General features: G+C 35.0%; 2 protein-coding genes across 2 annotated transcripts; both read left to right on the top strand.

The window, feature by feature from the left end:
- Positions 1–941: 941 nt before the first annotated feature.
- LOC100855133 (heterodimeric geranylgeranyl pyrophosphate synthase small subunit, chloroplastic) lies at positions 942–3,206 on the top strand. Its single transcript, XM_003631515.4, has 2 exons — positions 942–1,403; positions 2,362–3,206. Exons 1-2 carry the CDS (start codon positions 1,041–1,043, stop codon positions 3,022–3,024), a joined length of 1,026 nt encoding a protein of 341 aa, XP_003631563.2. The 5' UTR covers positions 942–1,040; the 3' UTR covers positions 3,025–3,206.
- Positions 3,207–3,304: 98 nt separating this feature from the next.
- Positions 3,305–10,722, top strand: LOC100853822 (F-box/LRR-repeat protein 10). Its single transcript, XM_019218950.2, has 4 exons — positions 3,305–3,652; positions 4,269–4,474; positions 4,661–4,754; positions 8,968–10,722. The coding sequence occupies exons 1-4, from the start codon at positions 3,479–3,481 to the stop codon at positions 10,405–10,407; spliced, it is 1,914 nt and encodes a 637-aa protein (XP_019074495.1). The 5' UTR covers positions 3,305–3,478; the 3' UTR covers positions 10,408–10,722.
- Positions 10,723–16,553: the final 5,831 nt, after the last annotated feature.

Here is a 16,553-nt window from a genome sequence, read left to right as displayed (position 1 = left end):
AAAAATTGTTGTCAAAATTATTTTATAAGTTTTTCTTTACAATTCTTTATTGTTTTTATGAGTAATTTAATTTTGAATTTATGTCAAGATCTGATTTACTACTAATCATCAAAATAAAATAATGATAAATCTATATAAATAATGCACATTAAAAATCTACCCATTTATTTAGAAAGAAAACTGATTTTAAATAATATAAATAATTTGAGTTAGATTTTTTCAATCCAAGTTCAATTTGGGTGGGACTTGGGCTAAGGTTAGATAACCTGCACCTAACCCAAACTTATTTAATATTTTCATAATATTTATAATACATTTTATCATATATAATCATATTTATTTTATTTTTTTATTTGTAAGAAAAAAATAAAATTATATCATATGTTTTTTATTTTTTTAGAAAATATATAAATTTATGTTTTTTCTTCTCTCATTTTCTTGAAATTGTTTTATATTTGTTATTTAATTTTTCATATATAAATACATTAAAATAATATTATAAATAAATTTTGAATTATACAGCCTAACAAACTTGCTCAATAACTCGAGTTTAATTTAAGCGACCCGAACTCAACTTGAGTTTAGAAATATAAAGTTAGATTGAACTTGACTAGAGTATTTCGGGGTGATTATTTCTTAATTCAAATTGGGTTTAAGTTATTCATCAACTCGATCAATCTATCTAAGTTCCATATTCAAGTTGCAAAAGAATAGCGTGAAAAGGTATTGTTAGCAAAATTGATTTTTTTTTTCCGATATTCATCCATCCCTAACACAAGTTGTAAAATTCCAATTAAATTTCTTCAATTTTATCTTAATTTAAATTTAATTTATGCTATTTCCATTTTGAAACCATGCCGTAATTTTCTTCAAGTCCACTAGTGAAAAGGGCCAGAATGCTGGAAAATTGTGCCACGTGGATCCCATTCATAGACAAAAACAGGCAGAGCAAAGCGTCCACATAGTCCCACTCAGTTGGTCAGGGAATAGAGAGAGAGAGAGAGAGAGAGAGAGAGAGAGAGAGAGAGAGGTGGTCTGCGATGGCGTTCACAACCGCTCTATCGCTGCCCTCCGCTGCCCGCCTCCACCACCGCCTTCCGAACCGATCTTCTCTGAGCCTACCACGCACAATTCGATGCTCTTCTCCTTCAATTTCAGTCTCACCGTCAAAATCAATGCAGTTCGATCTCCGTTCCTACTGGACCACCCTGATTTCAGAGATCAACACCAAGCTCGAGGAAGCCATTCCGGTGAAGTATCCGCAACAGATCTACGAAGCCATGCGCTACTCCGTGCTAGCAAAAGGCGGGAAGCGAGCTCCCCCGGTGATGTGCGTCGCCGTCTGTGAGCTTTTCGGCGGCGACCGCCTTGCTGCCTTTCCGACCGCCTGTGCCCTAGAAATGGTACGGCCAAAACAAACCCTAATCTCACTCGCTCACGTCAGTTGTCACGCTTTTCTCGTTTTGATTTTGACTCTTGTGTTTCACGTTTTTGCCTGCGAATCAGCTTTCTACTTTTCTTTTTCTGTGATAATATTGTGGAAGCAGAAAGTTCATGTAGGATGGCTTGTTAATTTAAGAAAAATGTTACAACCTGTAGTTTCAGAAAGTTGGAATTAAGTGAAGTTTTGGTAGAAATTTGAAATTTTCTTTTGTTATGGTTGAGGAAGCTGAAAATTCAGAGAGGATGATATGTTAATTTAAGAAAAACGGTAGAATCTATAGCTTAAGAGACAACGATTAAGTGAATTTTTGGTAGAAATTTGAAATTTTCTATGTATACGGTTGAGGAAGCTGAGAGCTTATAGAGTATGATACGTTAATTTAACAAAAATGTCACAAACTATATTTTAAGAAACATGGAATTGGTTACTAAAATGATTATTAGGGATGTGATTCGGCGCCAAGTTTGGTTGTTTGTGAAGTCAGCTTAAGGGAATGTTTGGGCGTCTGAGAAACTTACAGGTAGTTTGAATAATTTCAGAAACAAATTACTCATGAAAGAAAAAGGTCATAAATCAAATTGTTTTGTCTACAGAGGATCCCCCCACCAAACTTGGTTGTCTGTGAAGTCAGCTTAAAGGAATGTTTGCTGTCTGAGAAACTTATAGGTAGTTTGAATTAATGGCTAATTTTAGAAACAAGTTACTCATGAAAGAAGAATGGTTTGTGAATTCAAAATGCATTTCATTCTCAGTCAAAGGCAATGGCAAATCGACCCATGAAACTACTTCTTGTGAAATAATTCAAGGGATTAGCATAGGAAAAAGCCATAATTTTATTTTCTTCCGTTCTATTTGTCATTTTCTTTCCCTTCTGCACTATAGATTCTGTATTAAAGTTTGGATATTTTTGTTAACAGGTTCACGCGGCTTCACTGATTCACGACGACCTTCCCTGCATGGACGATGACCCCTCCCGGCGGGGCCAGCCCTCGAACCACACCGTCTACGGCGTCGACATGGCCATTCTCGCCGGCGACGCCCTCTTCCCCCTCGGATTCCGCCACATCGTCTCCCACACCCCTTCCCACCTCGTCCCAGAGGGCCAGCTCATCCGCGTCATCGCGGAAATCGCCCGCTCCGTCGGCTCCACCGGCATGGCCGCCGGCCAGTTCCTCGACCTCGAGGGCGCCCCCAACTCCGTCGACTTCGTCCAGCGCAAGAAGTTCGGCGAGATGGCTGAGTGCTCCGCTGTTTGTGGCGGGTTCCTGGGCGGCGCCGCCGACGATGATATCCTACGCCTTAGGAGATACGGCCGAGCTGTCGGGATGTTGTACCAGGTGGTGGACGATGTGCTGAAAGCGAAGACGAAGAGTGAGGAAGACGAAGAGAAGAAAAAGAAAGGGAAGAGCTATGTGGACGTGTACGGTATGGAGAAGGCCATGGAAGTGGCGGAGGAGCTTCGAGCCAAGGCGAAGAGAGAGTTGAGTGGATTCGACAAGTATGGCGACAGCGTCGTTCCGCTTTACAGCTTTGTGGACTTCGCCGCGGAAAGAGGCTTTACCATCGATACTTCTGTCTGATGTGTATCCAATTGGTTCGCCACTCCATTCGGATAACATTTTTTTTTTTTTTTCTTTCACACTTTTGTGATAATAGATATTACCATGAAAAAATTACAACTATTGAATAAGTTTGGGGAAGTGTGTTAGGACAAGATTTATGAACTTTAATAAGAGTCTTTTATCAGATTAAAAAAGTAAAATTGAGATCACAAATATACTTTTATCCGTAAACAAAACGAAGGTTATGTATTTAATAAATTAATTTTTATAACAAAGGCAATTGCCCGTGCTAAAATCCATTTCCCCCTTAATTTGGCTTTGGCAAACGCACCCTAAGTCCAATCACCCTTTATGCTGGCGTGTCACGGTTTCACATGGACCTACAAAACTGACCCTGGCCCCTTCCACAGCGGAACACATATCCGCCTGAAACATCGATCGGGATTGAGATCGAGAGATCGGGAGAGAGAGAATGGCGAATAGCGAAGCCGCCGGAGGGGCTCTGGAGCAGTTGCCGGCGGCACTGCTGGCAACGATCATGACGAAGCTCGACGTCTCCTCGATTCGCTCCCTAGCGTCCACGTGCACTACCATCCGCTCATGCGCTTCTCAAATCTTCCACTTCCTCCCCAATTTCCATCTCCTCGTGAGTCAAATCTCTTTCAAACCCTGGTTCTTTGTTTGGATTTCGAGGGGGGAAAAAACTAGAAGCTAAAAACACGAAACGAAAGCAGAAGTTTGAGTTTTATTCTGTTTATTAATTTGTCCTTGTTGTTTTTGTCGATAAATTTTTTTTTGAAATTTCAACTTAGAGAAGCCACTGGTTGTTTGATTTTAGGTTGATTTTTCTTTGTTTTATCGTCTGCCTCGAAAGGAGGGTTCGGAATAGGATCCTTGTTTAGATTTGTAGATCCAAAATGTATAAAATCTCCACCGCGGTAGCATGAATTTCGAATTCTATTGAGTTCGAATTCCATATCGGGATCGAATTTTAATATCCCGATTTTCATGATCGTTAATTTTGATTGTTTTTGTTTGCCTTCAGTTTCGGCTCAACCAAAGTGAGCATGAGTTTGATGTTTTTGTTTTAATTCTTTAGCGGTTCTTCAAATGTTGAAGATTATAAGATTCTCAAATTCGAAATTCTAAAATTTATATTCTTTCTCTTTTTCCCCCATTCAGTTGAGTTTCTTGGTAGCTAACTGTTCTTAGATTTGATGTGTTCATTTTTTTTATAATTTTTTTGGGTATTTTCAATTCAGGATGTTGCACTCTCAATCAACTTGCTGAGGCCTTTGCTGCCACCAAATCCTTATCTTAGGAGTTTGAAAGTTGATTGCAGTAAACTTGATGATTCATCAATTGAACATCTGGTTCGGCCATCTTTGCATGAGATTTCTCTCCTCAATTGTGCTGATTTTAGTGGGAGGCTGCTTTCTCTGATTGGAGGTCAATGCAAGGATTTAAGGTTTGCCTTTTCTTCTCTTGTTTTGGTGCTTAAGAATCTAGTGTGGATTGATGTTTTCATCAGTATAAATCTGTTTACTAGTTCTAAACTAGTAATAGTTTGGTCTAAATTAGCAATAGTTTAATCTTTAGTTCTTACCTATTTCAAGCAACAAGTTATTAGCATTGTCCACTTACTTCTCTCCAGGTCTCTCTACTTGGGTTGTGTGGCTGAGAAAAGAGGACGAGCAGTCCATATTTCTAACCTTGAGGAGTTACTCTGTGGTTGCACTGAGTTAAAAGTAAGGTTCAATTTCAAGATTGGTACCCTAACATCAAAGAATAAATAAACATGATCATGTTAGGCAATGTTCTCTGAGGGATTTAAGTTAATCAATTTTGGGGCCATCTTTTATAGTTCATTCTTTTGGGAATTCTTAAGAGTGCTAGGATATGTTGATTACAATGAACTCCCCATATTTGAATTGAGCATTTCTTAAAACAAATGTTGTCAAGTAAGCCCCAAGAGTGTTGGGAGGCTTGACATTACCTTTTGTGGGGTATATCTTGTTACTTTTCTCCAAGTATATTTCATTATGAACTACTTCTCAACCATTATTCTCTCTATGTTAAAGGTCATGATAAGAAACCTCTCCTTGATTGTTGGTTATTTACTTAAAAGATAGAATGGCATCTAATAATGCTTGAATGAGAATTATGATAAAGGAATGATATTGACGTAAGTAAAATTTTTTACTTAAAAGATAGAATGGCGTCTAATAATGCTTGAATGAGAATTATGATAAAGGAATGATATTTACATAAGTAAAATTTTTTACTTAATATTTAGTAGTGAAAGAATGAGTTTGATGACTACTGCATTTTGTCCTCATTGTTGCATCACCATAAATTAAGCCTTATAATTAATATTTTGGAGAGATTACAACATATTCAGGTTGCTTTCCTCATTTACATTGACCATTTTGTGCCAATGCTAATTCTTCAAATTAATTGTTAGAGCTGCTTAATTGCTATCTATCATTTTTATTATTTCTATTTTTTTATTTTTTATTTGGTTTTGGAGACACCCACGCATTGGGATAGACAAGAACACTTTGGCACAACTGTAACACTTGTTGTGGTTGCATTCTATGGATATGCAAGTTAGTTTGAGTATGTGCTCAATTGAATGTTTATTATGTTTTACAATGAAGTTGTTAACCTTTGTTAATGCTATCAATTCGCTCAATTGGTTGCTTAGGTATCATTCTGCCCCAGTGAGGCCTAGAGTGGGTGATTAACATATTAATTTATCAGTGATGATGGCACTAGCATGATTAGTGAGCCTTGCTTTGCCTGTCATGAGATAGTGTTGTCTTTTGTTGTTTAGTTCTTAATTTTATTTTAAAGTATTGGCAACACTAATATATGTAGAATTTAGTATAATTAGTATTCCAGTCCTTTGAACAAGTTTTCCTAAACCTAATGATACCCTTTCTTTGAGTATCTAACAATAGTATGATTCTATTACCTTTACAAAAAATGAAAAACAGGGACAATCTTCATTCTTTTGTTAAGACATTTCTCTCCCATCCTGAATTATTTTCTTAGCAGTTTGAATGGATATTTGATGGAAGAAAGTTTTGATGGTGATGGGATGTTTCATTTATTTTTGTCATGGGCAACTTCAAGGTAGTGTTAGATATTTAACATCCCAATTTTATCAAATGGTGCCATAAGGAAGCACAATAACACATGCAAACCATGCGATATGCAGGAAACTAAACATTTTACCTTTTTCTGATAAAATTTTCCTTTCTTGAAAAAATCCGCAAGACAACAGACATGAATTGAACTAAGATGATAATGCGTGACTAGAAAAAGTGTGAATATTGACATAAGATAAGTGCAAGACATAGTTTGTAAAACACAATAATCATGAAAACTAATTCCCAGTTCTCCTAAATCATGCTGCAGTAATTTTATATATTAAAGACACATTTCTAACCTTTTTAATTTGTTTATAACTTGGCATTAACACAACCTCCATCAAAAACTCAACTCCTTTGACAAGAAAACTATTGGCATGTATATATTGTTTGGGGAGAGGTATACTGAGGTCTTCTGTAGTTCTTGCTTAGCTCAAGCAAGGTGCAAAGTTTGATACTATTCATCAACACGACTCAAATCCGACACTTTTTTTGCAAATTTAGGTTAAGTATAATCTTGTTTGGGTCAAATTCATGTCAACTTACATCGCCTATTTGATAAATAGGTTTTTTTTTTGTCAACTTGCACAACACAAATTTAACCTAAATTGAAATGTTCAATAATTGTGTTTATTGGCTTGATTATAACTATAACCTACTTTACTCAAATTTGGCTTATTTAAAATTTGATTATGAATAAATAAGTTAATTGAGTCATAAATATGTTGGGTTGGAAGATTAATCATATTGATTTAAACAAGACCTAACTTGATCTAATTATTAAATAGGACCTAATTATTAAGTGGGTTTACCTGTTTGATAATTAATTCATGTTTGGATTTGTGTTCTTAACTTGTTTGTTATTCATGTCATGTTTGGATTGACTTAGTCAAGTGTCTAAGTTTTGACACAACAAGAACACAATCTACCAACATGAATTATCATTCTTAAGCTTGATTTGAGCTCAAGACCTTTTTATGAAGTTAGCAATTATCAAGTTTTTTATGAATGAAAGTATTGGAGATTGGGCATAATGGATTATCTTTACTAAGTTATTTATTTTGTACATGTTTGTTGTAGTTCTTGTTGGAGGAGATTTAGCAATGTGGATGTAAGATGTTCAAGCTTGAGGAGCGAACAAAATAGGTAACAAGGTGGGAGGGGGTTAGAGAAGGTGGAAGCAAACTTAGGAGTGTATCTTAACTTGGGCTTGAGACTTGAAAATGTTTTAATCCCTTGCCATATTCACCCGTTGGGTCTTTATATAAGGACTTCGACAGTGCCAACTAGATGGATCACAAGCCTAATCAATGAAAAAGTATTGGAGATTGGGCATAATGGATTATCTTTACTAAGTTATTTATTTTGTACATGTTTGTTGTAGTTCTTGTTGGAGGAGATTTAGCAATGTGGATGTAAGATGTTCAAGCTTGAGGAGCGAACAAAATAGGTAACAAGGTGGGAGGGGGTTAGAGAAGGTGGAAGCAAACTTAAGAGTGTATCTTAACTTGGGCTTGAGACTTGAAAATGTTTTAATCCCTTGCCATATTCACCCGTTGGGTCTTTATATAAGGACTTAGACAGTGCCAACTAGATGGATCACAAGCCTAATCAATGAAAAAGTTTAAGCTTTGCCCTAGGCTAAGCTTATGCAGGGTGCCTAGCTAGCTGGGTAGACCTAGAACCAAAGATGGGTTTTGCTCTCACTAAGCCACTCTATGAAAGGAATCTTACAGGCTCAAAATCAATTATGACCCCTACAAGAGGCACAAGTGTAGATAGGTCTAGTGAGTTTAGGAGAGTAAGCCTGTAAGGGATTCAACTAGGGTGTTGATCAACTGCTCCATCAGCATGTCATTGCATTCAGATGATGTTTCTGAGGACCATGATGAATTGTCCCTTCCTTTCAATTTAACTGAAATGGTTGTGGCATGCAGTCGATCTCTACCTACCTCACTACACCTCCTATGCATGTGTTGCAGCCATTCAAGGAGTTTAAACATCTACTAGAAGAGTGGGCATCCATAAAAGTGCTACCATGCCTTGGCATGGGAGGTAATTTGGAGCACAATGCTGCAATGGCCATGTGGACAAAGAGTAACATCTGCCTCTGCATAAATTGACTCATAGGCCACCAATCCATCAGGCATGTTCATAGTTCCATCTGCAGCTGGGCTTATTTTGTCATTTGTGCTCATCCAGCACTCATCCTAGGTGCGCATGTTGTGCACAAAATGGGACACAAACAGTTTAATGGAAGACACTACTTAGCAGTTGGACCTAGCTGAGGGAAGGAGTAGTTCTTTTTTGTGTTCTCTCTCTTTAAGGCAACATCTTCTGGTACCCATAGTTTACATCCTGTGTACCTTGGTGTATAACTTCCTTTTATTATATTTTCTTATTTATTTATCCGGGGGGGGTGGGGGGGGAAGTTGGACTTTAGATCTTGACATTGAGAACCAAAATTTGCCTGCAATGTAATATCAATACAAGACCTGTAGGGGCAGGCTGTTCCTGAACTGAGGCTCAGTAAGGCCTGCTTCTCAGCCCAGTGTGAACTAGGTACAGCTCTGTCTGTTTCCAGCTGGAGCTTAGGAAGACCTGTTCAATTTGCACCCCTATTCGCACTCTAAATGGTTAAGTTGATTGATTATTTCTCCTTTGAATTGACATGATTTTCATCTTAATTATAGATGATTCATAGATGTTTCAAATTTTTTACTATTTATGTATATATTATTTGATTCATTTCTGGAGCATTTTTTCCATCTACTAGTTGTTCATTTTTCCAATTTCTTTTTTGTAGACACTAAGCCTGATGTTCGATATTTCACTATTTCCTCGTTATAATTTTGCTCGAGCCTGGTCTTTGGCTTCAGAGAATCTCACAAGTCTTGAGATTGGCTATGTTTCTTCAGTTATGGTGACTGAACTGCTCAGCCCTAATGTGGGACCCCATCAGCCCCCAAATCATCTCCAGCCATCCATATTGCCGAGTCTTCAGAGATTGTGCCTCTCAGTGGATTATATTACTGACACTATGGTTGAGACAGTATCTAAATGTCTCATCAACTTAACTCATCTGGATCTTCGAGATGCACCCATCATTGAACCAAGAGTCACATTTGACCTCACAAACTCCGGTTTTCAACAGATTAATCAACGTGGGAAGTTGAAACACCTCTCCTTGGTTCGTAGCCAGGAGTTCCTAATTACATACTTCAAACGAGTTAACGATCTAGGAATCCTCCTAATGGCCGACAGATGCTCTAGTATGGAAAGTATATGTCTTGGTGGCTTTTGTCGAGTAACAGATTCTGGTTTCAAAACAATCCTGCACTCGTGCTCGACCTTATACAAGCTTAGGGTGTCTCATGGAATGCTATTGACTAATCTGGTTTTTCTTGATATTTCAGCAACATCCCTTTCTTTGACACATGTCAGCTTGAGATGGTGTAATCTTTTGAGAAACCAGGCAGTCATAAGTTTGGCATCCAACTTGGATCTTAGGGTTCTTGACTTGAGAGACTGCAGAAACCTTGGGGATGAAGCCCTCCAAGCCATCAGCACTCTTCATAAATTGAAGATTTTACTATTGGATGGGTCTGATATTACAGATGCGGGTTTGTCATACTTGAGAGAGGGAGTGATAGGCTCACTAGTTTCATTGTCCATTAGAGGGTGCAAAAGGCTTACGGATAAATGCATCTCTGCTCTATTTGATCCCTCTTCCAAACAGGAGTTGCAAGAATTGGACCTATCTAATCTTCCTAACCTATCTGATAATGGAATATTCTCGCTGGCTAAAAGTCGTGTTCCAATTCTTGAACTCAGGATGCGACAATGTCCACTCATAGGTGACACTTCAATCATGGCGTTAGCCTCAATGCAGGTTGACGATCATAGATCACATGGCAGTAGTTTGCGGGTGTTGGATCTTTATAACTGTGGTGGCATTACATCTCTTTCTTTCCGGTGGTTAAAGAACCCTTACTTTCCCAGACTGAGATGGTTGGGAGTGACAGGAAGCGTGAACAGAGACATGGTAGACGCTTTAGCTAGAAGTAGACCCTTCTTGCATGTGGCATGCCATGGTGAGGAGCTAGGGACTGACCACTGGGATGGTTTGTACATGCATGATAATGAAGAAATGGATGAACTTGAACAGTGGCTGCTCGAAGGAGGGGATGAGAGTGACGATGAAGAGATGGAAGAAGTTGAAAACAATGGAGAAATGGTCGAGTGATTTCCAAGACGAGATTGTTGTACTTTTTTATGTATTTATTTGTTACTTGTTACTTCTCCCTCGCCAGTTTTATGTAGAAAATTTGACTCTTAAATTATAGACTTTACTTCAGACAGTCTCGGCTTGGTTTTCTGACTTGAACCTCCATCAGAAAGCCCTTCTGACAGTGCTGCTCCAGATTTGCTGGGCCATCAGGTTTGATTGGAAAATTTATCAATTGATCCTCCATGGATCTTTGCATGCTTATGCGGTTACAAATCTTGTATAAACTCAGAATTGTATATTTGTGGATTCAAATTTTCAATTTGTTCTCTCTGCCGCATTGTTTTCCTTGATCAAGCTTTAAATTTATCGATACCCCCAACAGGATTAGCTGGTCTGGGTTTCCAGGTCTTCAGCTGCTAGATTTACTTAAAAAGTTTCTCTGTCTCCTTCTTCGCAGGCCCAGGCACAGCTGCCCCCACCATCGGGTATATTCTTGCCAGAGAAGGCCCCTCAGTTGAAGCTCCCATCAGACTTGGCCACTGAGACCTGCATATTGAGGTAACTGTTTCCCAGTCCACTCCTGGTGTTCCTCAGTTCTCGGCATCTTCCCTAGCCATTATGTTTTGTTAACCCGTATCACTTTTTGATGAATCTCAGCAGAAAGCGATGTTTGTCGGCCATTTGAGATATAATGATGGAGGCGGAGGCATCTCCTGATGGTTGGTTGATTCATGCGAACAAAGTTAATGCCAGTCCTACCCTTCATGATGCAGGTAATGAATAAATCCACTATGCTTTGTGCATTTCCCATATCTCACTCAGATGTGCATGCATCGGGTTGGAATTATTAGAGGGCCCATCTTATCCCCTAAGGAAAAGCCAGATGGATGCAACCTTTTTCATGTACCTTATATCTATGATAGACATAATAGATTTAAAGGAATAAAATACTTCTGATATCGTAAAAATAAGCTTTCATATATTTCAACTTAAAAAATAATCTATTTTTTTTTATATAAATATCCTTTAAATATTTAAAAACTATTTTCATAAGAAGAAAGATATTTATGTTCCCCTTTTTACCAAATATCGTCATAGTGTATGATCTCAAGAGATTCAAAACCTATTCGCATGTTTCAAAGCTATTAACAAAGGAAGCCAAAAAAAAATAAAAAATTAATGGGGAACAAAACAATTTTGTGTGATGCCTCTGAGCATACTCCAAAGGTGGGGCCGGCGAATGAATCGAGTGGGATACGTGGAGGTTTTTGGATGGGAGCTTCTCTTGAGGAAATGAGGCGATGGTCTGGTTAGTGGTTGCCAATACCACTTGCCACCGCACCTAATACGGACTACTTAGGCTTCTTAGCATCTTCTACCACCATCGAAAACTTTCTTTTCCTCCTTGTTTCTAGTGTAACAAAATGTTTAAATTAGTTTTAAAAAATGAAGATTTAACAAAATTCAAATGAAGTTATTTTAAAATATTTAATAAAGTTACATTTTATCATACACAATCTAAATCTTCTCCTACCTAATTGAACAATATAATTGAATTATTTAACGAAAAGCCCTTAGTATTGTATCAAAAAGTACTAATGAAATATTGAGTTATTATCTCGGCTAATGTTTATTTTTTGATTGAATAGTAAAAATTAAATTAAATTAAAAATAATAGATTGATATCCATCTATATAATTAAAGCAAACTTTTTATTAATATTTTTACTTGATATTAATAAAGTATTTTAATTGAATAAAAAAGTTAAAAAATAAACATTAATTTAGATTATTTTTTATTTTAAAGAAAATATTTTTTTTAATGTTTTGATATAAAAATAAAATGAGAAAAAGATGAGCAAAAATGCTAGTAAAAAATCTTTCCATTTTCTTTTGATATAGATTAAAGTTAAATAATTAACTCAAGAAAAATATATGTATTTTTACCTTTTTAATATTTTTTTATCTATTTTCTTCCTCTCAAATTCTTTGAACCAATCCATAAATAATATTTATTAAGTTATGAGCCTGGAAGAAGTATTCAATTTTTCGTAAGCTACTGAGGCGAGGCCTTTTGGACAACAACCTCATCGTTTAAGGGATGTGGAAGCTAAATTAATTTTTGTATTTAGTGTGAGTCATCGACAAAGGCATGAACTTGTCCTTTTCAAGCAAAATACATGGAGCCCAAATCACAGACAAAACAAATGAAACTCATGGCCTTTAATCCGTATGACTCACGTGGTGCCCCCGGGCCAAAATTTCATAGCATTTTTAAAAACAGAATTTGCTTAGAAATACAGTGAAGAGACATCCCAGTTGAGTCGTTGTTGTCACTACTTGATAAGAATTTTGGTTGGTCTCACCCTCATCCCTTGTTTCTTTCCTGCGATGAAGATTACATAGGATGTTCATCTGGTTAGAGCCGGCCATTGACCTAAACATTTAAAACCATTTTCTTTGATTATTTCTATATAAATAAAACACGTGGGTCTAATCCAATTTGAATTTGAATTCTCATCCGATTTGTATTCGAAATAATTTCTTAATTTAAACTTGCCTATCCCATGAGAGAAAGGAAAATGAACTTATCCTAGGACTATCTCTTAACAACATTAGGATAATATCCTCCATGTTATAAAAATATTATTAATATAAAAATTAAATAATTTGAAAAATATAAAATTTTAATTACATTTTATTTTATTTCATAGTTTTCAATGATAAATCAAACAAGAGGATTTTCTTTTCCTTTTTAATATTTTTTAAAACTAAAATAACATTAATGTTTAAGAAATTCTCTCAAACACCAACTTTATATCATCGTGTTATCTTGTCATCGTTTTTATCGTACGATAAACAATTAATGTAGATATATTTTTTTTCTTTTATGAAAAGAGACTATAAAATAGAACACTATAAATTTAATCAAAAATTGAACAACAATATTTAAAATCAAATTTTGCAACAATTTTTAGGAAGATTTGACTTTCAAATTATCGATTTTATATTACAAATGCCTTATATTTAAATCTTAAAGATACTCTTTGATATCATGCAAATAATCGCAAAAAATGTAGGAGAAACCCATCTGAGTAGCATTTTTTAAATTTCAAATATATATGTATAGTGAGATAAAGCCAATAAGATAGATTATCATGCCAAGTTGTCAAAGATGTTTTTGTCCAAATCCACATGCTAAGTGTATCGACACCACGTTGAGGACCCAACACATGGGCCTGTTAGGTAGGGTACCTCACGATCCATACTATTTTGCCCCACCATTTCCTCCTCTTGGCCACCATCATGCCCTCCAAAAACTACCAATTCCTTGCTTTTATATATATATATATATATATATATAAACAATAATAATTTATTAATATTTAATCAAAAAATGAATTTATTAAAAAAATAAATAAAGTAATAAGTATTTGTATGGATACACTTACTATTTATATTTTAAAAATGATAATAACCGTCATATAATATATAAAAATTCTTGAAAGGATATGTTGAAAATAGTTTTTTTAGTTGTGTGTTTTAAAAATAGTTTTATGTTTTTAAAAATATAAAGCTGTTTTTAAAAAATTATAACATTGTTTTATTTTTGTTATTTATAAATAATTTTAAAAAATAAAATAGAGAATAATTTTTTGAAAAAAATAAGAGTTATTTTTACTTTTTAATATATATATATATATATTGGCTCGTTTAATCATATTTTTTAAAATTTGTTTCTAAATTGAAAAATAAAAAATAATTTTTAAAATAAAATATGGTTAAGCAGACTCAAATGTTTTTTTTTTAATTTATTGTGTCAATTTTAAAAATATAAAAATAAATCTATACTTTTTTTATAATATATTTTAATTTTATATACAAGTTGATGATTTAAAATATATATTTAAAAAAAATTAAAAAGACCTTGAAATTCTCGTCTAGGAGCCTTTTTTTTATCGTTTGACAATCTTAAGGATAACTTTTTATACGTTACCCCAATATTATTAATATATTATTTATTAGTATAAAAGCCCTAGGAGTTTGACTCAGGGTCAGCATATTCCTTCGCCTATTCCGCCAGCCCGGTCGCCGCCTACTCTTGAGCTTAGCTGGCACCCTTCATCCTCCCATGCATACACATTCACGCCTAAGTTTGACTCAGGGTCAGCATATTCCTTCGCCTATTCCGCCGGCGTCCGGTCGCCGCCTACTCTTGGGCTTAGCTGGCACTATCATCCTTCCATGCATACACATTCACGCCTTCTGTATTTGGCCTTTCGCCTATTCGAAAGGTCATTTGCCACGTGTTGCACCTATCCTTCCACGTGTTTATTTGTTAAATTTTTTTTTCCCTTTTAGTTAATCTCGAACTTCTTTTACATGATTTTTTAGGTGGATTAGAACGGAGGCGCCCTTAATGTTTTCCTCCCAACTCTTGTTCTAATTTAATAAAATAATATTGTAAATTATTTTCCACATCCCCATGAGTCAGGCCCGGCTCCAATTGGCTTCCCACATATCATACTACCCAAGATGACTCTAAAAATATATAGAAAATAATGTCACACCTTACACATCATGATGTCGTCATTTCTAGCCATCACAACTACATTCATATTAATAACCAAAAATAATTATACTTAATTTCAAGTAATTCAAGTGAAGTTTTTTAAAATATGACAAAATTTTATTTATATTTGTATTTATATTTATTTTTTTTAATTAGTAAGATAAATGATTAACCTACAATTGATCCACGAACAACCTCCTTCGGATTAAAGAAATGAAGAAAAAAAAAGTTAATTAATCAAAAGTCTAACCGATCACTGTCTTTATCTTATAAATATATCGTTACGAATAATTCAACCAAAGTAATAGGAATTAGACCTAACACGATTCCAAATAAAAAAACTTTAATTATTTTGATTTGTTTAAAAATGGAAAAAAGAGAGAACGCTAAACAACTAAATAAATATTTGAATCGTCTAAATATCATAATATTTTGAATGAACGTATAATGTGAGGATTTTTAAAATTATTTTTAAATTTTAATCATAAAATAGATTTAAAAAATAAAAGTGAAATCAAACACGACTCTCTATCTTTAAATATCAATATTCGCCATATTTAACATATAAGGTTAGAGATTATCTTATTAATATTATATATTATCGTTATGATTTAATAGCTGTCATTAGAGAAGTATTCCATATTTTATAGATTTTTTCAAAAGTTATTATTTATTTTTAATTTATAGGTTGTAAATATCAAATTTTGGATACGTTAAGATACGACTTATTAGTATTTACTAGTTTCCTTTCCAAATTAACCTTTAGTAAAAGAGCTCAAGCTTATCCTTAGTATTGACGCCAGACACGTCACTTGAATGGTAGGCCCCTCAGCTAAGGGGAATCATGGTGGGTCAAACCCCACGTGGTGTAATATTGTATCATTGCAAAATATGTTTGTAGTTTTTTTTCTCGTTGTTATTATTATTATTGAGAGGGTGGGGTTGTATATATCAAAGTTGTTGTCTCTTGTTAAATTAGGAAGGGTTAGGATGGGGCGGGTCACCTCTAACCCATCGCATTGTCTTCTCCGGTTATTAGTAACCTTCGATTAACTCAGAAGGAAAACAGTTATGTTATGTTTAGTTTCCGGAAAATACTAAGGAAAGAAAAAAAATATAAAAGAAAATGATTTTTTCATATTTGGATGTCATATGAAAAATATAAAAGAAAATTAAATATAATTAAAACTAATTAAAAGCTTATATATTTTTAAATTATTTAATCTTTATATTAATGAATTAAAATAAATAAAATGGGTTTGAAGTAACAAAAAAAATAATTTATCAACTTTTAATCTATTTTTTTATTTTTCTTCATTTTTTCTTTCCTTCTATTTTTCCTTTATATTTTCTTTCCCTTACATTTTCCTTCAAATTTTATGGGAACCAAACATAGCCTTAAAGAGTGTTTTCAAATAAATGAAATTTTAATGGTCATCGACCGTGAGAAGAATGTCGGTTCCATGGGTTGGGTTAAGCCATGTGGCAAGGCATGTTATGAATGGCCAGCTATCCAAGAGATGACCTGGATTTTTGGTCAGGAACTTAGTTTGGGGCGTAAGGAAGGAAAAGGGTTTCTAGGTTGCCAA

This window comes from Vitis vinifera, chromosome 3 (genome assembly GCF_030704535.1).
Source record: "Vitis vinifera cultivar Pinot Noir 40024 chromosome 3, ASM3070453v1".
Classification (NCBI taxonomy): Eukaryota; Viridiplantae; Streptophyta; class Magnoliopsida; order Vitales; family Vitaceae; genus Vitis; species Vitis vinifera.
Note: the sequence above shows the minus strand (reverse complement) of the source record. Positions and strands in the feature narration are given on the sequence as shown.

Excerpts from the sequence above, each read along its gene's own strand:
- LOC100855133 (XM_003631515.4), top strand. The coding sequence starts at position 1,041 with ATGGCGTTCACAACCGCTCTATCGCTGCCCTCCGCTGCCCGCCTCCAC. Across the intron at positions 1,404-2,361 it reads CCGCCTGTGCCCTAGAAATG|GTTCACGCGGCTTCACTGAT; the intron begins GTACGGCCAAAA and ends TTTTGTTAACAG.
- LOC100853822 (XM_019218950.2), top strand. The coding sequence starts at position 3,479 with ATGGCGAATAGCGAAGCCGCCGGAGGGGCTCTGGAGCAGTTGCCGGCG. Across the intron at positions 3,653-4,268 it reads TCCCCAATTTCCATCTCCTC|GATGTTGCACTCTCAATCAA; the intron begins GTGAGTCAAATC and ends TTTTCAATTCAG. Across the intron at positions 4,475-4,660 it reads GGTCAATGCAAGGATTTAAG|GTCTCTCTACTTGGGTTGTG; the intron begins GTTTGCCTTTTC and ends ACTTCTCTCCAG.